Source organism: Schistocerca gregaria, chromosome X (genome assembly GCF_023897955.1).
Source record: "Schistocerca gregaria isolate iqSchGreg1 chromosome X, iqSchGreg1.2, whole genome shotgun sequence".
NCBI lineage: Eukaryota > Metazoa > Arthropoda > Insecta > Orthoptera > Acrididae > Schistocerca > Schistocerca gregaria.
In genome coordinates, this window is record NC_064931.1 from 105,163,189 (window position 1) to 105,186,921 (window position 23,733).

General features: G+C 42.6%; 1 protein-coding gene across 3 annotated transcripts in view; it reads right to left on the minus strand.

Moving 5' to 3' along the window:
• LOC126297792 (polyamine-transporting ATPase 13A3) overlaps positions 1–23,733 on the minus strand; it is a 422,483-nt gene that overhangs the window by 179,132 nt on the left and 219,618 nt on the right. Inside the window, exons 1-2 of one of the 3 annotated variants that reach the window (XM_049988995.1) lie at positions 17,011–17,240; positions 15,205–15,611 (exon numbers count right to left, since the gene is read on the minus strand). The exons of the other annotated variants lie outside the window; for them this stretch is intronic. Of the exons in view, the coding sequence (XP_049844952.1) occupies positions 15,205–15,304 (100 nt within the window). The 5' untranslated portion in view covers positions 15,305–15,611; positions 17,011–17,240. Of the gene's footprint in view, positions 1–15,204; positions 15,612–17,010; positions 17,241–23,733 lie in introns of those variants that run through there. 3 annotated transcript variants of the gene reach the window in all.

Here is a 23,733-nt window from a genome sequence, read left to right on the forward strand (position 1 = left end):
CGTGCTCCGAGTCGCAATGCACCATTACATCACTGACGCGAGAAGCTCTTGAGATTTACTCTAAACCTCCTACGTAACATGCCTTACTACTTGCACTGCTTATTGACTACTAAAAGTGTACTAAGTCTGCAGTAAATCCATATCATTCGTACGTCGTGGCCTCCCCTTGTAAGTCGTAGGTGCTGAATTCGGTCAGGAAATCATTGTTTCCCTGCATCTTTCGAATTCCTACAACACACTGTATATTGATTTAAATTAAATACATCCTGAAGATTTAGCTGTTGCAAAACGATCGAAATATGTAAAGGGAATTACTACACACGGCCCTCAGTTCAGAAATCTACCTCTAGGAAATGAAGGCTTGGTAGCACTGCCAACGAGTCATTGTTGAATACGCAGAACAACATTGTGTTTATCGCCAATTGCATAAGGAGTTCTGATAACTGTTGAAAGTGGACTGCTTGTCGTTTTAAGTTCGTGAAGGTTTGAAGAAATGCCTCGTACATTTGTAAATGGGGCAAATTCTTGTTGTTATATGTAATGAGAGGTAATTTTGAAGCTGCAAAAATCATAATCAATCCTTTCTAAATACGTGTTTTTGGGTGTAAGATTGGGGAGTAGGACAACAATTGGACCCCACCTCCACGCTGTTCACATGAGCTATAGCCTTGACACGCTATTTAAAAAGATCACGTCACATACCCTTTACTGTTCCCATGATTTGGAAGGAACCAACCGACCGACCGACAACACCCGACTTATTTTTGTCTTACAAAAATAGATGGAATCAGCATGAAAACAATACGAAGACTCAAAAGAAAGCGATGAAGATACAAATGCTGACAACATTTCAAGATAATTGAGAATCAAAGGAGCCACATTTCCTACCTCAAAGGAATTGCAACGACTTTGTCCGCGATTTAAATTTGTCGAAGCGACAGATTGAGCTTCTAGCTGCGGCACTAAAAGGATGGAATCTTCTTTGTGATTCGAAAGTGTTTATCGTGATCGCTATGTAGTTTTTCTTCAAGGATGGTGACATAGTTTTTCTGAAATAATATCGAGTCCATTATGGACACACTTTGCCATAATTTAACTGTAAACGACTACTGCTTGTTCATAGAACTCCAGCAAAGTTCGTATGAAAGCAGTGCACCTGCACAATGGGAACAAACTTCTCTCTGTTCAGATTCCTCGTGCAGTTTATATGAAGGATACATACGAGATCTTTACACTGCTTTAAGGAATATAAATGGTATGTACATGTGGAGATCTCAAGGTAATTGCATTTGTTTTCGCCATGCAGCTGGGGTACACGAAACAATGCTGCTGCTTATGCCAGTGGGATTGGAAGACTGAAAAACTGTGTTAAAAATTGCCTGCACGGAATGAGCTATTCTTGAATTTGCTAGAGAAGTTTTCAAGGATTAGTGAAGCACTGATAAGGGAATTAATGCCTGAAGAACATTTCCTACATTTGTTGACAAATGTTGAAAGAACTGTATGGCTGTCTTTCACAAGTGTCTTCAAGAACTTTTTAGGCAACCACAGATCAGAGACCTACTGCAATATTGCGAAATACTATTGAGATTATACCACTTTAGGGGATGTAAAATATCACTTAAACTACTTGTATGCTTATTGTATGACCATTTGGACTGCTTCCCAGTTAGCCTTTGCGCCATTATTGATAAACATTGAAAACAGTTCTACCTGAACATTTCTCAAATGGGAAAGTGTCGTCAAGCAAATGGAATAACACAATTATGTCTGAGTGCTGCTGGTCCTTATGTAGAGATACTCATGAGGCAAAGTACAGCATGCAACCAATAGGTACGAGTCTTCACTTCTCTTGTGTTACTTATTTCTTTAATTCCTTTGTGTACCGATTGATGTTTTTTACTGTTTGCTTTTGGGAGCCTTTTTGCAAGGGTGTCATTTTTCCAGATACATATAATGCATACGCCGCTGTAAGTATTACATGAAAATAACTTGGTACAGAAGTATCGAAATTAGACCTGGTTTAAGGGCACATCATCTCCAAGATACAGTGTATAGTTATTCCAATTGAAAAAAAGACTTTTATAACCTGTGTAATGCATGTTTTTGTTTTATTCATCTCAGGTCTGCATTAATCCAAAGAATCAGGGTTACTGTACTTACATCTGCATAAATTTATTCAAATTATCAGCAGTTATTTGCACAAAAGAAATTTTATTTCCTTTATCACTTTCAATCACTTGGTGCACTTCTTCAAAAGGTTATAAGTATTGCAGTACCTACAACTTTCTGAAAAAGGGCATAAAACACAAAAATTGTGTTAGTTATAACCTTCTGACGAAGGATACTAAGTGCCTGAAACTGATACAGGAAATAAAATTTCTTTTGTGCCACTGGTTGCTGATTCAATAAATACGAATACAGTTGCTGAAGACGTATAAAACACTAATCTGCATAAACAGTCCACAATCCACAATGTAGAGCAAGACACATTGTATTATGTACCAGTGTTTGTCCTTCGCATTGGGTTTCTCTCGCACACAGTGTGTGAGGAAAATGAATAACTTGGCACTCGTGCACAAGCTACTTGTTCTTATGATTCTTAGTAAACATCAACAACAGATGCAAATTCACTTTATAGTCTCTCAAATATTAGCACTTCAAATTTTATCCACATCATTTACACAATGAATGCCATCTTTATCCCAAATGTTTCCATATAAGACACTTTTGCACGTTCAAAAACACTAGTACTGAAGATGTGGGTCTGTTCATAAACTAGCAGCCCATGTCTGTATTATTCTTATCTTCTCCTTTGATCGAACCAGGTGAGAAATCCAAACATTTGTGCAGCAGCCAATACCAGGACAAACCTAAGTTCTGGTCTCTAACAGCAGCAGCCCACTGGTTGCCATATCGAAAACCGAGTACTTGTTCAAGTGGATAGGGTTATGCATGCACAGTGGCTCTTTGAGAGAATCATTTCAGAATTAACCCAAAGACCCAAGGGTCTTTACCATTACACCAGCTCCAGTCATCCCCAACACACACACACACACACACACACACACACACACACACACACACACACACACACACGCACGCACGCACGCACTGCACTGCACTACACTACACTATGTATTAGCATTTGACATTCACGTTCTGTTTCTCTCACAAATGGACAATATCACAGCAGTGGTAATCAGCCTTCAAATTTTCTGTAACAATCTCGTTTTGTCATAAATCAATTTCATTCATGTAAAATGCAATTTTGTTGATGGTGTAATTGCCCCTTCTAGTGATCTCTAATGAAGTACTATTCACATTAAACACACCAGTGAACAAAATGCCTTCATTTAATCAGTTTCCACATCTCCCATTTTAAGTGGTTCCTGTAGTTCACTGGAAAGGCACCAATCCTTACATTAACAAAACTAATGACCTGAGAATTATATACAAAAGTTTTCGTAACACTACTACTAGTCACCTTTCAGAGCTCTAGGGGCACACACTATTTTTCCAACAATGTTTCGCCACCTAAAAGTATCTATTGCAATGCAATATAATTTTTTATTGCATTAAAATTACTTCCAAGTAAATCTGTGTGTGTGTGTGTGTGTGTGTGTGCGTGTGTGTGTGTGTGTGTGTGTGTGTGTGTGTGTGTGTGTGTGTGTGTGCGCGTGTAGTGGGGAGCCAGGGAATAGGGGACCAAACAGCAAGGTAATCGGTCCCATGATCAAAGATTGCAGAAAGCAAGGGAAGAGCAACACAAACAGGACAGTCAAGTCGGAGGAAGGGATAACAGACAAACGAAGAAGAAAAAGGGACATCAGGACAGCAGAAAGAGGAAAGAATAGTACGCCAGTGGGTGAAAACAGAAGAGGGGTGCCCCAGAAATGCTACACGCAGTGGGGCACCAGCACTGCGACTGATCCATCCTGAAATGCACAACATACTATTATCATGATACTATGAGGACAATACTGTGGTAAGAAAAGGGAAACAAAACTGCACAACAGATGAGACAAAATGTACAGAAAAGGCAGGGAGAACCTGGGTGGTGTGGAGGCAAGGTCAAGTCCTCCATAACCAACACCTACATTAACTAAAGGACTCACATACTAGGGCTTAAACCTAATATGACAAACCACTTTCATGATGAAAACCGAGGACAGACTTTACCATGCTAACACCCAAGCCAAGGAAGGTGGAAGAGAATATTTAGTAAGAAGGGCCAAACAGCAGCAGCAGTCCAGCAAAATACAGGTCACTGTGAGGAGAGTCTCTCAACTACAAAAGGGGTTGGGAGGGGGGGCAGCCTCACTGAGGAATAAAAAACCATTATTCAATCTAGTATGGCCAATACAAAGACGGCAGAGGACAGCAGATCCTCACCACGAGAGGGAGGAGGAGGAATGGCATGTGGTGGAAGTCTCCTCAGCATGGAGTTTATTAGATGCGAGGGTGGTTGCCTACCAAGAGTTGGTCTACAACTGAGCAAAAACAGATTTGCTGTAAGGCTGCAAATCCCCCTGCCTTCCAAGAGTGGACACAGAAAGTTGGAGGGGGGGGGGAGGGTGGACCCCTCCCCCCTAGTCAGATGATCAAGTTCGCAACCTACATGACCAGGAACCCACAGGAAATCAACCAAACATGGCAGAGACCAAGGGATGGCAGGAAAGACTTCGAGTGCTAGCCTGAAGGGCACTCATTAAGTTTGTACGTAACAAAACTCAGGTGAGAGAGGACCATTTAAGAAAGCAGAGGACCTGATATATGGCCATCAGTTTCACAGCAAATACCCCACACATGACAGAAATTAGATGGTGTTCCACGGCAACAGAAGACATGAAGGCATATTCCACATGATTAGCAGATTTAGAGCCATCAGCATAAAAAACAATGACATTCTGAAAACTCCCCTAAGTGTGTTTGTAACAAACAATGGAACACCACTGGAGTCTACAAAGGCTTTCAGACACCGGAAGAGATCCATCTGAATCTCGGGCAGAGGAACTAACCAAGGGGGTGGTGGGGGCTGGAGGGGGGGAGGTCAGGAGAAAACATGGGGAAGAAGACAAGAAGGTGAGATGGCAGTCACGGCAGAGAGAAGCAATGTGGAGCCCAGCCGGTAAACCCACCTGAGGGCAGACAGCGGATGGGCAATGGATCAAAGCCGCATTTTCGCAGGGGAAGAGCAGATATTGATTGCATAGGAAACCATGAGCTGGGATGGCTGAATCAAAAGGGGGGTGGGGGTCCCAGTGTCAACCAGACTGCTATCGACAAGACTAGTGTGAAATGCACCGGTGGCTAAACGGATACCATGATGGTGAACCACGTCCAATCAATAAACTTGATAACCCTGGTACAGACAAGGCAGAACTAGTGCCCAGTAAAGGCAGAGAAAGGTTGAACGATCTGCACCCCAAGAGCTGTGGGCAAGGAAGCGAAGGACATTGAGTTAACAAAAACAACCAATCTTCAGATGACAGATATGGGGCAACCAAATAAGCTTGTTGTCAAGAAGAAGAGCCTAGAAAAGAAACTGGGTGACCACTTTCAGGTGTTGCGTGTCGAGGTAGACCCCTGGATAAGGATGGATCATAGTAAGTCAACAGAAATGCGTCACTATCTACTTATAGGGAGAGAATTTAAAACCGTGCAAGTGTGTTCTTGTGGAGGCACACTGGATGGCACCCTGCAGCTGTCATTCCGCAGAGGCCACTGAATGGAAGATAGACTAAATACAGAACACATCCACATATAGAGTATGGGTGACCAACGGACTGGCAGAGGCCATAGATCCACTAATAGTGATTAGAAAGAGGACACTTAATATGATGCCCTGTGGAACACAATTCTCCTGGGTCTGGAGAGAGCTGAGAACAGTGTGAATGGACTCTTAATGACTGGTGAGACAGGAACTGGCAAATAAAAAATCTGGAGGGGACCCGTAAGACCTCACTCATGGAGTGTAAGGAGGATGTGATGGCACCAAGCTGTGTTGTGGTGAGACAGGAACTGGCAAATAAAAAATATGGAGGGGACCCGAAAGACCCCACTCATGGAGTGTAAGGAGGATGTGATGGCACCAAGCTGTGTTGTGGGCCTTACGAAGATTGAATTTAACTGCAACTAGATGGCAGCACTGAGAAAAGGCCTGTTTAACTGCAGTTTCCAATCTAAGTACATGATTGGAGACCATTCCCCGTGAAATCTAAACTGATAAGAAGATGAAAGGTCCCGAGATTCAAGGACCCAATTGAGCTGATGAGCCATCATCTGTTCTAGCAATTTGCAGGAGACACTGCTCAGGCTGCTTGGCCGGTAACTATCAAGGGAGAGGCAGGGCACAGAAGGGGAGTGAGCTTCTTCAAGATCTGGAACCTAAAGACAGGGCAACTTTGCAGTGCACAGACTGTGTGTCCCATGCCTGTGTTGTGGTAGCAGGCCTTAGAAACGCAGGGAAGACAGGTTCCAGGAGCTAGCCTCACCGCTGGTGAGTGCTGAATAATTGGGACACCAGGGAAGGTGAGCAGTACAGGGAGGGGAGGGCATGGGAACTGCAAGGAAGGGTAGAGAAGAGGGAGATGGGACTGGGCTAATGAAGAAGGAGAAAGGACATACCAGAGGAAAAAGTAGAATTCATCAACACAGGGTGAAGTCAGTCATATTGTTGATGAGCCTCAGAGTAAGTTAAACAATCAACAGACTTATACTCCTGTATCTTATTTTCTTTCTTAAAAGCTGGGCAATCTAATGAGCAATGAGAATGACACTCATGACAATTAGCACACACTGGCGGTGACACCCCCTCGTGGAGTGGGTGTCTTACATTCACGATGTAGAGGGTCAGCCATACATCACGAAAGTGTGCCCGAAACGCAAGCAAAGAAAGCACCACATGGGTGGCAATGTGTGCGGCTTCACATCACACTGATAACACATAACTTATTCTCTCCAGGAGGCAGTCTCCATAAAAAGCCAGAATAAAAGTGCCAGTATTGGTGCTACTGTCCTTATGAACTTTCTGCAGACACCAAACAAAATGAACACCCCATCTTTCCAGATTGCCCTGGAGTTCAACAGTTTGAAGGCTGGGGCCCCCATGAAAAATTACTCCATGAACAATATTCAAAGACTGGTGAAGTGTAATGGACACCAGGATGTCACCAAGATGATCAAAAGCACGAAGGGCTTCAGATTGGGTGGCAGGAGAAGTTCTGATCAACAGGGAACCTGACTGCATCTTGCAGAGGGATTCCACTTTGTCAAATGTGTTTTCACTATATTCTGCAAAAAGTAATGGCTTGGGGACAGTGAAAGTGTCCCTCATCCATCCTAGTACATATGATGTAGTGAAGAAAGTGTTTCATTTTTGGAGCCAATCAGTGGCTGCCCCTATGGGCACCAGCAAGCCACAGAATGAGCCATCTAGCATGGTGGCCATTGCCGGGAGTTTCAGTGCTCCAGAATGACAAGTGACCACTCTTAGGCCTACATGGGGAGGCAACAGCTCAGGTATCATAAGCATGATCCCTGAGTTGTCAGGGGGCTCAGCCAAATGGCTACATAAACAGCCCCGCCACATAGACTGCTTACATGTGCTGGTGCCCAAGCAGGGCAGATGGGGAGGGGGGGGGGGGGGGATCTATGGCGGGGAAGGAAGTGGGAGATGCTAGGGAGAGTGTTCTTCCCAAAATGGCTCACACTACAGAGAGAAAATTAATAAGTGGAGGTTCAACCCCAAAGGGGGACCAAAAATACCAAACACAAAGGATGAAAAAGAAAAGGCAAAGGGAACACTACTGCAAGGAATATACGAAACCAGTTGGATAGCCAGGTCAACACAAGTAAGAACACTGAGAAAGGGGAAGGAGGGGGCAGCAAGAAAGGAGTGAGTACGTAGAGAGAGGTACACGAGGAAGAAAATGCCAGCCAGAAAGAAAAATGGGATGCAATAGCTCATGGCCCTGTGCGCGTCACATGAACTCACAAAAGAACCGTGAGCTCCTTTGGGGCACTTCCAAGGAAAAGGCTGTAATTATCCTAAGTTGTGTACTGGCCAGAATTTTTTTGGCTCCAACTATGTGCCCCTTCAACGACGTCCTGCTCAAATACTGTATCATCACTACACTATCACAGAAGTTATGAAACTCATAAAACAACACTTCTACAACATACTTTATATCTTAAAAATAAAAAACCTCCCCTCCACCCCTCACACTGAAGAATGCGCCACCAAGAGATATAGTTAAGGCACTGGAATATCTTTTGGTAGGAGCAAGGATCAAATCACTGTATGCCCAAACATTTTATGCAAGTCAATAGCAGTAAATGCTTCACTGTTCCCTTGGATAAACCTAGAAGAATGCCTCTTACATCCTCCTTTGACTGAAGTAGTGAAAGCTGGTTGGTTTGGAGGAGGGGACCAAACAGTGAGGTAATGAGTCCCATCGGATTAGGGAAGGATGATGAAGGAAATCTGCCATGCCCTTTCAAAGGAACCATCCCGGCAGGTACCTGAAGTGATTTACGGAATCAGGATGGCCGGACACAGGTTTGAACTGTCATCCTACCAAATGCGAGCCTTGTGTGCTAACCACTGCACCACCTCAGTTGGTAAAGTGAAAGTCATCAATGTATAAATCACATCGTCTGATAGTGCCCATACAACTTCTGTTTCATAATGATGTGACCACCCTAAAAATTTGGTGAAAATTAAATGTTCTACAAGATTTACAATGGTAACAAGTAACTGCACCTGAAGAAAACAGTGGCAGCATAATAACTTCTTGCATCACTTGAATTATTTGGATTCTCCCTCTCAGCTCCAAACAATCTGAATGTTTCAAGTGGACCTCACTTTTGTCCCAGCAGCTACTTTGATTTAATTTTTTAGTAATTTGTTTGTTTTATGTTCCCCTTACTCACAACAGCCATTGTCCACATGTAGCTTCCAATGAAAAGACTACTGGTTATGAAACCTAAAGGCACGTTTGCATTATAACTTCACATTTCTAGCATTGTTTTCCAGGTTTCCCACTTTCAGTAACTATTAAATGTTTATCATATTTTGTCCAATTGACTTTATTAAAGTAATTTTACATATAGAAATAAGTTGTCTTTCACTGTCAAGGTGATGTGCTCAATCAGACCAAGTCAGCAATTTTGTTTTTATAGCAATGCAATGAGAAGTAACAGAATTTGAAACAAACAACTGAAAATTAAACTTCACTAGCACTTTAAATGAATTATAATTTTGTCTGTGGAACTGTAGCTGTACTTACATGAAAATAATAAAATTGACATATTTAGCAAATGATATAGTAGTGCCATGTGTATTAGGTACAAAAAATACACACACCTGTAAATTAATTATTAGCAAAAAAGCTTAATACCTCTTCACGAACTGAATTTACTCTGGTCCCTATAGATTAGCTGAGTGTTGTTGGCACATGAATGCCTTGAAAATACCTGCAGCAGGACAACTATTGGCAGATCAGCAGCTGGCCAAATGAAGGCAGGTGTGGTCATGTGATCAAATGTTAGTTATTCTATTATGAATTGATTGTGGCAACAATTTCTAATGGCAGGTTTGGCAAGCAGCAGAAATATACTTAAGGAAAGCCAAGGGATATGATATGATATGTGGTGAACAGAACTTGTGGTTATGTGCCCTAAGGGGTGGGATGTGAGGCAATTCCAATTACTGTTTGCACTTGCTACAACCTTTGGAAATGTGCTATCAGCAAGTACTATGTGCAGAGTTTGATATGCTCGGTGACCTGTAATGTATGTCGTGGTCATCATTTGGAATAAGAGTAAGTACTCACAGATGACATGCCAACATAAAAATTACTGTATATAAGTGGAATACCATCCTCTTCCAAGGTGAGCCTTTGTTAAGAATGTTCAACATGCTACTAACAAGCAGCAGCACCAGCTAAAGTAGGACAAGGATGGAGGGAGAGAGAGAGCGAGAGAAGAAAAGAAAAAAAAAAAAAAAAAAAAAAAAAAAAAAAATCTGTAGATGTCTTACAGGAATCAATGTGGTTTCTATCCTACATAATTTGGGCAAATCACCTCGTGCAAATATGAAGAGGGTTAGAATGAAATTTGAGCCCCACCCTCATTAAGAAAGAGTCCATTGTCATAAATGTAGAACAGTTTAAATGTAAATATGCAGAACATATAAGATTTGTGACCAAGCACTAAGCAGTTTGGTTTCTATGCAAAATGCACCAGTGAATCAAAATCCTCCATTCAGACATTTCATTGCACTGGCACCAATAGGCGAGATCTTAAAGCGAAGATTAAAATACCATATTATCTCCTTGAACTAGATTTGCTGAAGAACATTACATGGCAGTTCCACATTCAAGTGTTGTACAGACAAAAATTTCATTAAAGGAGGAAAAGAGACTAAAGAACTGAAAACTAAGTTAAGTTGCTCTATAAATGAAAGAACTATAAGACCTGGTGAGAGACTCGTAAAATTCTAATATAATTACAACACTACCAAAACACCACCCTGTCCCCATTGACTAGTATGGCCCTGCATCACCGATTGATAAATAAGTTTGCTAAAGGCGGATCCCTCTCAAAACATATGTTATCGTTAAAGCAAACACAGACAAAAGAGCTACATCATCACGATGATTATATGTTTATGGAATATCTGGCCAGGTACGCAATTAGACAATTTAAACAGAACATAGTACATCACTCATAATGAGCACACAAATGTAACACTGGAAGTGCTTAAACAACACGTGACAACCAATGTCTCCTCTGCCACACACTACGGTGGCTTGCAAAGTACATATGTAGACATTAATCCTGGAACCACAAAGCTCCAGCTGCCTTTTGGTGACATACCAGGGGAGCAGCAAGTTATATATTTAGCTTCTCCCGTCCATTTTCACAGTTAATTCCTAAGTTAGTAATACTAGGATGGTTATGGTGTGTGTGTGTGTACTGTGTGGGATGCAGGAGCAGCTGGCCATAGCTCATGAACAGATGAAGACACTTCCGGCCATGGTCAGCCATCTTCAGGCTGCTGCCTCAGAGCATAGTGGCGGCAAAGAACGTGGTGTGCAAAATGGGACCCCTCCGGAGTCACTTATTTTGTCCAAGGGCTCAGCTGCCGAGACACACTGCCCAATGTAGGGGTTAGCCTTCACCACATAGTGAATTATGGGTTGTAAGGTGCTCTCATGACTTGAGGGGGAGAGTCATTGTGGAGGCTGCCTGTCTCTTCACCCATTCACAGTGGATGCTCCTTCAGCAGGGTTAGAACAGGCACATAGGGACGGGGATTGCCAATTATCACGAGCTCCAAAGTTATGCAGCATTATGGAGCCTTTTATGGAAACAGCATCCAGTGCCGGAAAGATGTCCAATGCATGCTCAGTAGGTCCACAGGAGGGCCTTACCCAAGGTGTGGAGGTGGGCTTGCCTGTGACTAGTGCAGGGTTCAGTTGCCTGCACGTTGTGGCTCATGTCAGCACCAATAACATATGTCGCTTATCTTCTGAGGCGATCATCAGTTCCTACAGGTGATGGGTGGAAATGGTGACTACGGGGTGCAGTAATAGCTCGTGACTTGCAGTACCACGCTCAGTGTTGATTGGGGTATGGTTTGGAACTGAGTGGGTGGTCTCAACCAAACTCTCTGTTGACTCTGTGATGCACTTGGCTGCAGACTTTTGGACCTGCATTGCGGTGTGGAGTGTTGTAGGACTCCCCTCGATAGTTCAGGGATACCCTACACAAAGCAGCTATTTGTATAACAGATAGATGTGAGGAGCATGAGGGGTCTTAAGGCTAGGTAGTAGTTTGAGGTCCTCTGATGAACTTTACCAGTCAGTACGCAGAGAGCAAAATCAACATTTTAAAAGTGAATTGTCAAAGTATTTATACCAAAGTTCCTGAATTTACTGCCCATAATGAAAGTTATCCACTCAAATTACTTTCGGAACTGAAAGCTGACTGAAATATGAAGTAGAAAGATCCAAAATATTTAGCGAGCCATGGAATGTATATCGGAGAGACATCTGATGCCATACGAACTGCAGAGTTCACTGCAACCGACAAAAATATTTTGTCAATTGAGGTCAAAACTGAGTAACTGTGAAGTTATCTGGACCAAAGTAACAGGTCCACGTGAGCTTTAATTGGTGGATGTTTTTTACCGGCCACATGATTCCACCGTGACAGTTTTAGAACCGTTCAAAGCAAGTCTATAGCCAGTAGTGTGGAATTACCTAGATTTTGCAGTATTAATTGGAGGCAACACTGACCTGAGTATAGACTAGAATGACTGGATTCATTGCAGATAATACAGGTGCAAGGCAGTCTTGTAAAGCAGTTTTGAACATTTTCCCAAAAACTGACTTGAGCAGCCCAAATGAAATGGAAATATTTTAGATTATTACATGAGGAAGACATTGATTAGTTTTTGGCAACTGTGGTTCATAATACTGCTAGCAGCTGAAACAGAGGCCTGAGTATTCAGATACAAATACATGTAAACAGGCAGAATACGCCACTGCGGTCGGCAACGCCTATATAAGATAACAAATGTCTGGCACAACTTTTACATTGGTTACTGCTGCTACAATGGCAGGTTATCAAGATTTAAGTGAATTTGAATGTATTGTTATAGTCGGCACACAAGCGATGGAACATAGCATCGCCAAGGTAGCAATGAAGTGGGGATTTTCCCATTTGACCATTTCATGAGTATACTGTGAATATCAGGAATCCAGTAAAACATCAAATCCCCAACATCAATGTGGCCAGAAAAAGAACCTGCCAATGTTGGGACCGACAATGACTGAAGAGAAACGTTCAATGTGACACAAGTGCAACCCTTCCGCAAATTGCTGCAGATTTCAATGCTGCACTATCAACAAGTCTCAGCATGTGAACCATTCAACTAAACATCAATACGGGCTTTTGGAACTGATGGTCCGCTCGTGTACCCTTGATGACTGCATGACACAAAGCTTTACAGCTTGCCTGGGCCCATCAGCACCAACATCAGACTGTTGATGACTAGAAACATGTTGCCTGGTCGGAAAAGCCTTGCTTCAAATTGTATTGAGTGTATTTACGTGTACGGGTATGGAGACAACCTCATGAATCCTTGCACCCTGCATGTCAGCAGGGGACTGTTCAAGCGGGTGGAGGTTCTGTAATGGTGTGGCGCATGTGCAGTTGGAGTGATATGGGACCCCTGATACATCTACATTTGACTGACAGTTGACACGTACATAAGCATACTGTGATCAGCTGCATCCTTGCATATTCATTGTGCAATCTGAAGGACTTCGCCAATTATAGCACAACAGTGCAACACCACACATGTCCATAATTGTTACAGAGCCACTCCCAGAACACTGAGTTTAAACACTTCTGTTGGCCACCAAACTCCCCAGACATGAACATTACTGAGCATATTTGGGATGCCTTGCAATGTGCTGTTCACAGGAGATCTCCATCCCCTCGTACTCTTACGAATTTATGGACAGTCCTGCAGGCCTCGTACTCTTATGGATTTATGGACAGTCCTGCAGGATTCATGGTGTGCCAATTTTCTCCAGCACTACTTCAGACATCCGACGAGTCCATGCCACGTTGCGTTGGGGCACTTCTGCGAGCTGGCGGGGGCCCTACATGATATTAAGCAGGTGTACAAACTTCTTTGGCTCTTCAGTTTATAATGCTAGATAGCTCCTATCCAGATTGACAACACTGCGTCACTGCATAGATGGTGGAGTCCTGGTTCATAACAATAGAAAACTATGGAAGAATGTATATACAGTGGGAAACTTCCTGGCAGATTAAAACTGTGTGCCGGACTGAGACTAACTCGGGACCTTCGTCTTTTGCGGACAAGTGCTCTACCGACTGAGCTACCCAAGCACCAATCATGCCCTGTCCTCACAGCTTTACTTCTGCCAGTAAAGCTGTGAGGACGGGGCATGAGTTGTGCTTGGGTTGCTCAGTTGGTAGAGCACTTGTCCGCGAAAGGCAAAGGTCCTGAGTTCGAGTCTCAGTCCGGCGCACAGTTTTAATCTGCCAGGAAGTTTCGTATCAACGCACACTCCGATGCAGAGTGAAAATCTCATTCTGGGTATATACAGTGTGTTTCACATATCATGATAAACACTTCTAGAGGTTGTAGAGGTGGCTTAGCACATCAAGTATTATATAGGAAACCCTGTCTGGAAACGAACAGGTCGTAAGTGAAAACCGTTGTGAAACCTCTCACAGGGAACACTTGCACTGGTACTGTTGTTGCTAAGATTGTAGGGCAGGCAATTTTCAGAGGTGGTAATACGGACGAAAACAAGAAGAAATGTCCCGTAAACAGGGCCTCTACAAAGCATACTTTAAGAGCTATGAGCACTTGTTCAACAGAGGAGATGTTTTTCACAGTAGCAAAAATAAACAAGTTCTCATAGCTCCTCAGCTACGCAATTGCAGCTACACATTTTAGAGCGCATGTTTGCTGGACATTTTTTCCTAGTTGTCGTCCATACTACCACCTCTGAAAGTGGTATACCCTACAGTCTTAGCAGCAACACTACTTGTGCACATATTCCACTGTCAGCGGTACAATATCAGAACCTTTTCATTTATAATTTTGAAACACTTGTTTCCAGCACAGGGACCCTTGCCTCACATTGATACATTTATCCTTCTCCATAATCCTAGAAAATTTGTACTGTTATCAGGAATCACCCTGTATATACATACAATTTACATGTGCCGTTGTATATGACTGACACCCTGCAGCGTCGTTGGATGATGTTTCCCGGCATGGGTCCCTATGTAATACTTGATCTACTAAGTCCCCTCTAAAAGTTCTAGAAGTGTATAACGTGTATTGTTAAACACCCTGCATACACAGTTAAGTAATACAAAAGATGCAAACATACACTGAATAGCATTTACAATAACAGTCTTGCAGGAACTATTTAGTTTGATCATGTGTTAGGTTACTGGATGTTTTCTAACAATAATTCATTATGATTCTCTGAGGATAGCTCATTATGATTCTCTGAGGATAGCCCAAATTTTATACCCAAATGCAACAGTCATGATTGGGTGACTTATCAAAATGGTTTCATTATTTTGCAGCATTCATGCATATCAGAAATGTTTAATGTCAAAGAACAGAAAACAAACCTTCTAGTAGCCCTGTGTTTAATTCACGCAGACCACTTCCGCGAATGCCACGATGGTTAGTGGTCCGTGAGAAATGTTTGTGGCTCGGAGCGGATGACATTTTAACAGTTTATAAACAATACACTCAATATAAAATACTGTCACACGACAAAAAAATTATATAGCTCCTTAAGCAAAAAACTTAAGGAAATAAACTTTATGTCAAAAAATTGTCACTGTAAAATCACTGAAATCACATCCGCTGAATCAATAAAAGTGTTCAGCTGTTCACGTAAGTTCATCAGAGATGCCGGTGTCAGTCTCCAGGATCAGATTTCCTCCATCCAATATACAAGTTTTTCTTTTCACTGTAGGAAATCATCCCATTAAAATGACAGATGTATGAAATCCGACACATTCCGAGTACTCTGGAAAAAAAAAGAAAACACAATGTAAATGATTTTCAACATAAATGTTACTAAAATTGTAACATTCTAAGCATGCTATGCCATTTGTTTCTACTATGAGCGACATGAATTTCAAGATGTGGGATTACAACACAATTTGTAAACAAGATCAGTAGTAATACAAATATAATTTTTTTTATAGAGAAAATGTTCTATTAATATAAACCCTTATTTCTTTGAGTATCTGTTTGCAAGGATTTTTTGCATTACGCTTCCCTGAAAGGACACAAATTCTAGCCTTGTCTTGGTACAAATGCAGGTGTAATAGTAATCATGGTCAGCTGTTATTAAATGGACAAAAATGCATAGAATACCAGTTCATAAAGCGTGCTGGTTTAATTGACAGATAGCACTGCTGAAGTTATATCAGTCTAATATTCAGAAGCAAACATACAAAGTGAAAGAATTTCATCTGGTTGCAGGTGCATTTGTAACACATGGTGGGGATAATAGGAACGTTATAAAATTTCAATCAATTCCTAAGTAGGCCTAACAGATTAGTCTTCAGAAATTATAGATTAACAAGAAATGGGTCAGATAATTTTTGCTGTCCAGCTGACTATGGAACTTCATGTTACAAAACAATAAAGAACGGATATCCCTGCTCAATTTCCATGCCTTATATTGCCGAATAGTGAAAACCAGAATATACAGATACTATCACCAACACAGTAAAAGGCCAGGGACGAAGAAAAAAAAAAGGAGATTCCAACAGCATGTGTTGTTATGCATTAGTTACACATATCTGTGCATGTTTTACACATCACTGGTAATATCATGGTGGGGAAAAAAAATCTACAAAATTACTCACGCACAAGGAACGGCATGTTTCACTGAGTACACGCGACAAAAATAGAAATCTGTATTTCCCAGAAAATGCTTACGTTACAAGATTCTAACAGAACACCTAGGGGCACTAATGGAGCCGGGTAATGATACACCAACAGTTTTTACTAAACTATGCGTTACAAGGAATACAGCAGACGTGCGGTATTACACAAAGGAATGCGACAGTGTACACCACGGTTACCGAATTTGGTCGGAAAATTATATTTTTTCAATTGCCGTACAACACGTATCCGTCGCAAGGCGGTAACAATCAGCACAAACAGAAGCAGACTGTGTTCCTAGTTGTAATAATGCCATAATACAAAAATTTCGCTGCCCGAGCACATGTTCAACCTCAGTGGTTTTCGTTATATTTGGTGCACAATGCAGGTCTCATTTTTTTGTGTGAATGCTGCGTCGATTGTACACGGAAATATTTTAAATTCCATCACTTTTGATCCCTCCGTCCTTTATTTCTTTTAATGGTCAAGCAATCGCTAGTATGTAATTCAATACAGCTAAACTTCCTTACTGTTTTCCTGTTTTCTTTAGAACTGCATACTTATAGCACGGCGTCAATACGAACAACAGCGTTCACAGATATATTTGCTAACTGCATCCACATTGTATTCACTTAACACTTTGACAACACATAACCGCAACCACAACCGCACCACGCTCCCAACTGCTACCGAATACGGACAGCTGTTGAAATAATTCTCGCTCCCTAGTCTGCAAAGCAAAGAGTATGGCGTACAGAGATATCACTTCACTGCTGAATAACAGAGAGCGACACATTGTTGTCTTCTTTTTGCAGAGACACGCACGGGATTGGAATCTCACAGTATAACATATTAGACTGTGGGTATCTGTTGTCATTATGTGTGCTGTTGGCTCTGCTACTATACCAATCTTTTGTAAATTGACACCGGGCAAAAGCCTGAAGCAACTATTGTAAAATTTAAATCTAGCAGCGATTTACCATCCATAATTTTGTAGCTGCAACCAATTAACGTATAAACGACACTTTGTTAACAAAATAACTATATAGAGATGTGATGCAGTGAAATGTAATCAGCAACAGTTTCATTTTAACGAAAGTTACTCATCAATATACGATCGCTGTTGGCGCCACATGTACACGCGCCTGCACAACTAGCACCAGCAGTGTTTCCACGCGCTGCCGTCAGATTTCACTGCCGCACATGCGTCGCAGCATCAGAGATCAGAGCGGTTTTGCCTTGCGTGCAGAATGAACTTAGTACTAGTGCTGAAAATATGTGAAATAGGAAGAAGATGAAGCAGAATACTAAGCTGTTGGTATATTTGTAGTTGCTGTTAAAGCTTAACAGCCTAAAGCTCGCTATACACAGGGTTGGAAAAAAATAATCAGGCATCATATACATCTCCAAATACAGTGTATCAGTATTGAAAGAATACATTCCTTAGGGGAATATAAATACGCTTGGTGACTAGGTCATACATATAATGTGTCTTAAATAGAGACCACTTGGGAAATAGCCACTATCTTCAATAGTTGTCACAACGACAACTAGACTCACCGAGCGAGATGGCGCAGTGGTTAGCACACTGCACTTGCTTTCTGGAGGGCAACGGTTGAAATCCGCGTCAGGCCATCCTGATTCAGGTCTTTCGATATTTCCCTAAATCACTTCAGGCAAATGCCGCTGTGGTTCCTTTGAAAGGGCACGAAACACGTCCTTCCCCATCCTTCTCTAACCCGATGGGAACCGATGACCTCGCTGTTTGGCCCCCCCTCCCCCCCCCCCCCCAAAAAAAAATCAACCAACGACTAGGCTCCCACATCAATACTGCAGCAACTACTACATATGTTAGTAGGTCCCATAACCATTTCCACTTCCTTGATTTTACTGCTACGCTAGCTGATACTAATATTACTATTGACATCACTAACAACTACTATTGATAATTACGCTACTAATACCAATACCATACTGCTACTTCTACCCATGGGGGTCCGTACGGGGGAGCAAGGGGGCGGGGGGGCACTTGAACGCTCCCTGGAATCTGATCATCAATTCTCTGGAAGATAATAAGTTTTTTGTTGCACCAATAAAATTTATTTCTTGAAGCAAGACACGCCTTGAAATTGAGCAAATCATTTCTTTAAAAATGTCAATTCTAGTCTCCCCCCTCCCCCCCCCCCCACACACAAATAAAGTTCTACGGGTGCTAATGCTAATATCCAATTACTATCCTTTTTGATGCCGATATGTGTTTGGGCACTGACCTTGAGAGTACAGCTGAGTGAAGCATTGGCTAGTTTCATTACACTTGCATTCTCTTCCGTTTTAATCTGAGAAATCTTGTCACTTGATTAGTTTCACTGCACGTTATGTAGCATAATGGCATCTTGTGGAGTTGAATCAGGAACCGTCTGAAGCTTCAACTGGCTATTCCACGTAATCCCAAAGAGAAAAAGAATTCCATGTCAGCTACAGCTATAAAACTCTCGGTTATATCAGTTCTCTAGTGCTATAGAACTATAGAAATTTGGAAGGAATCAAGAGCAGCTAGAAGCAGATTGTAGCTGTAGGTCGGCCATGAGGCGATCTCGACTAGCGCAATAGTAGAGCACTGCACGGAAGTCTGAGTTCGAGTGCCATTGCGTTACACAATTTAAACTTGTTACATGTAATCAACGTGTTATTACTTTTTTCCAGTGACTATTCTGACAGTAGGATACCAGTTATCAACAAGTTTTGAAATCTATGACTGGTCTCCCACATATAATATTCTTTTGTACGACAGACACGTTATACACGCATCAAAAAAAGTTTTGCATCACCTCGGCTCCGAGAGTTCCGGAACCTGTACAGACAATTAGAATAGAGATCAACGTTAACATCATTTCAGCCCTTTTTATTGCTTATGAAAACCACACATTGGATGGTGTACCACCATACACCGAGACCTTCAGAGCTGGTGGTCCAGATTGCTGTACACACCCTCTTGCACTGATGCATGCCTGTATTCGTTGTGGCATACTATTCACAAGTTCATGAAGACACTGTTGGTCTCCTCAACGGCGGTTCGGCGTAGATCCCTCGGAATGGTTGGTGGATCACATCGCCCATAAACAGCCCTTTTCAATCTATCCCAGGTATGTTCCATAGGGTTCATGTGTGGAGAACAAGCTGGACACTCTAGTCGAGAGATGTTGTTATCCTGAAAGAAGTCACAAGATGTGCACGATGGGGGCGCAAATTGTCGTCCATGAAGACGAATGCCTTGCCAATATGCTTCCATGACCACCAATATCGCCTTCCATGACCACCAGTGGCGTACGTCGGCCCTACATAACGCCACTCCATAACATCAGGGAGCCTCCACCTTGCTGCACGCGCTAGACAGTGTGACTAAGGAGTTCAGCCTGACCAGGTTGGCTCCAAACACGTCTGCGACGATTGTCCGGTTGAAGGCATATGCTACAGTCATTGGTGAAGAGAACGTGATGCCAATCCTGAGCGGTCCGTTCGGTATATTTTTGGGCCCATCTGTACCGCGGTGCATGGTGTCGTGGTTTCAAAGATGGGCCTCACCATGGACGTCGGGAGTGAAGTTGTGCATTATGCAGCCTATTGCGCACAGTTTGAGTCTTAACACGACGTCCTTTGGTTGCACGAAAAGCATGGCGTTGCTGTCAGGATTCCTCCGAGCCATAATCTGTAGATAGCGGTCATCCATTGCAGTAGTAGCCATTGGGTGGCCTGAGCAAGGCATGTCATCGACAGTTCCTGTCTCTCTGTATCTCCTCTATTTCCGAACAACATCGTTTTGGTTCACTCCGAGACGCCTGGACACTTCCCTTGTTAAGAGCCCTTCCTGGCACAAAGTAACAATGCGGACGCGATCGAACCGCGGTATTGACCGTCTAGGCATGTTTGAACTACAGACAACACGAGCCGTGCACCTCCTTCCTTGTGGAATGACTGGAAGTGATCGGCTGTCGGAACCCCTCCGTCTAATAGGCGTTGCTCATGCATGGTTGTTTACATCTTTGGGCGGGTTTAGTGACATCTCTGAAGAGTCAAAGGGACTGTGTCTGTGATACAATATCCACAGTCAACGTCTATCTTCAGGTGTTCTGGGAACTGGGGTGATGCAAAACTTTTTTTGTTGTGTTAGGGGCAATAATGATGACGTCATTGCTCTTGTGATACCGGTAACAATACGGTTTGTTGAAGTACCCAACTCCAGAAAAATCAGTTTATGTTCTGAGGAACACTACAACAACTCGACCGAAACATGCGTTATTTTAATATTTTATATATGTATAATGGCACAAAAGTTCACCCACAATGATTTAAATAAAAAAAAAAGTAGGGGGCATTGTACGGGAAAGCCTGTAAGCTACAATTTCATCGTTGTGATATGCGCCTGGAAGGAGCGTTTTAAAATTCATAAGATAATTACCTGTAAGCGGGCACGTTGATGCTTTCCCATCCCGGCAATGAAAAGAGGTGTATTTATTTCTAAATTGCATTTATTTTTCGACATAATCCTCTTTTAGGCCAATATATATCATCTAGCGTCCTTCAGTGGGTAGATTCCATCCCTCAAGTGGGCATCTGGAAGATCTATAAACTATCCACCTACTGCCAACAGCTGTCCTTAGCTTCAAATCATTTTTAGGCCGCAAAGAAGTTTAAGTTATAAAGTCTCAAGGACGGCGAGAAAGTTAGAGACAGAACTAATGCTCTGGATGGACAAGGATATGTTCGAAACTGGTGTTGTTCGTTTCAAAGGTACCATACTGGCATACACTGAAAATGATCTAGAGAAGCTACACAAAATTTAAATCTGGATGATATGACGGGGATTTGAACGCCGCTCCTCTTTAATGGGGGTCCAGTGTGCGAGCCAACGTGCCCCCTCGCTCCAAATATTTTAGCGACAAATTTCTCGAAATTCGCAACTATTCGGCGATCAGAAGGGGCCATAGCTGGTGAAATCAGAGGATGTTCCAATAATTTGTACTGCATACCCATCAGTTTTATCACCGCTGACCGTCTTTTGATTGATGGGACGCATACAATATCTGATCAGAAATATCTGGAAGTCTATTAGTGGACAAATATGGGGTGTGCCCACACTATGCCTTTATGACGGCTCGAACTCTGCTAGTGACACTTTCAACGAGATTTCTGAATGTTTGTGGAGAAATGCAGTCCATTCTTCGTCAAGAGCCAATACCAAAGAAGGTAGAGATGTTGGACACTGTAATCTGGAGTGAAGTCGATGTCCCAACTCAACTCAAAGATACTCCATTAGGTTCAGGTTGAGACTCTCGGCAGGCCAGTCCATTCTAGGGATTTGTTTGTCCACAAACGAAGGACTCACAGATGGCGCCCTATGAAATAGTGCGTTGTCATGCTGATACAAACATGAAACAATGATCGTCTCCAAGTATGCAGTACGCAACGCTGTAAAATGGTCACATCCTTCCGAATTTAGCGTTTTCTTAAGCGCAATAAGGGGACCATACCTTAAACACGAAACCACCACGGCCTCCGTACGTCACTGATGACATTACACACGATGGCAGATAACATTCGCCAAACTGAAGCCCTTCCATCGGATTGCCACAAGGTGTAGGGTGATTCATCGCTCCAAACCACACGTTTTCAATCATCCACTGCGAGTGGCGCCGCTCTTTACAGAACTGCAAGCACCACTTAGCGTTGACTACAGAAATATGCGGCTTATCAAGAGGTGTTGACCACTGTATCCCTTCCTTCTTAACTCCCTACGCACAGTCATTGTGCTGGTAGCACTTTGGAACTCACAGATGATTCTTTCAGTTGCCTGGTCTTGAGTTAGCTGTCGTGTTTATTCACGTTTCCAGTTTACAATCAGATAACCAACAGTCGACTTGGGCAGCTTTAGACAGGTTAAAATTTCCCTAATGGCTTTGGTACTCATATGACATCCAATGACTAATCCATATAGGAATCTCCTGGCCGATCCCTTCTGCTGTTACTGCCTCTCTGCAGATAACACAGACAACACAATACTCCCCACCTCCTTTTACACTAGTGGCTCCACTACATCTACATGACTACTCTGCAATTCACATTTAAGTGCTTGGCAGAGGGTTCATCGAACCACAATCATACTATCTCTCTACTATTCCACTCCCGAACAGCGAGCGGGAAAAACGAACACCTAAACCTTTCTGTTCGAGCTCTGATTTCTCTTATTTTATTTTGATGATCATTCCTACCTATGTACGTTGGGCTCAACAAAATATTTTCGCATTCGGAAGAGAAAGTTGGTGACTGAAATTTCGTAAAAAGGTCTCGCCGCGACGAAAAACGTCTATGCTGTAATGACTTCCATCCCAACTCGTGTATCATATCTGCCACACTCTCTCCCCTATAACGTGATAATACAAAACGAGCTGTCCTTTTTTGCACCCTTTCGATGTCCTCCGTCAATCCCACCTGGTAAGGATCCCACACCGCGCAGCAATATTCTAACAGAGGACGAACGAGTGTAGTGTAAGCTGTCTCTTTAGTGGACTTGTTGCATCTTCTAAGTGTCCTGCCAATGAAACGCAACCTTTGGCTCGCCTTCCCGACAATATTATCTATGTGGACCTTCCAACTAAAGTTGTTCGTAATTTTAACACCCAGGTACTTAGTTGAATTGACAGCCTTGAGAATTGTACTATTTATCGAGTAATCGAATTCCAACGGATTTCTTTTGGAACTCATGTGGATCATCTCACACTTTTCGTTATTTAGCGTTAACTGCCACCTGACACTCCATACAGCAATCTTTTCTAAATCGGTTTGCAACTGATACTGGTCTTCGGATGACCTTACTAGACGGTAAATTACAGCATCATCTGCGAACAATCTAAGAGAACTGCTCAGATTGTCACCCAGGTCATTTATATAGATCAGGAACAGCAGAGGTCCCAGGACGCTTCCCTGGGGAACACCGATATCACTTCAGTTTTACTCGATGATTTGCCGGCTATTACTACGAACTGCGACCTTCCTGACAGGAAATCACGAATCCAGTCGCACAACTGAGACGATACCCCATAGCTCCGCAGCTTGATTAGAAGTCGCTTGTGAGGAACGGTGTCAAAAGCTTTCCGGAAATCTAGAAATACGGAATCAACTTGAGATCCCCTGTCGATAGCGGCCATTACTTCGTGCGAATAAAGAGCTAGCTGCGTTGCACAAGAGCGATGTTTTCT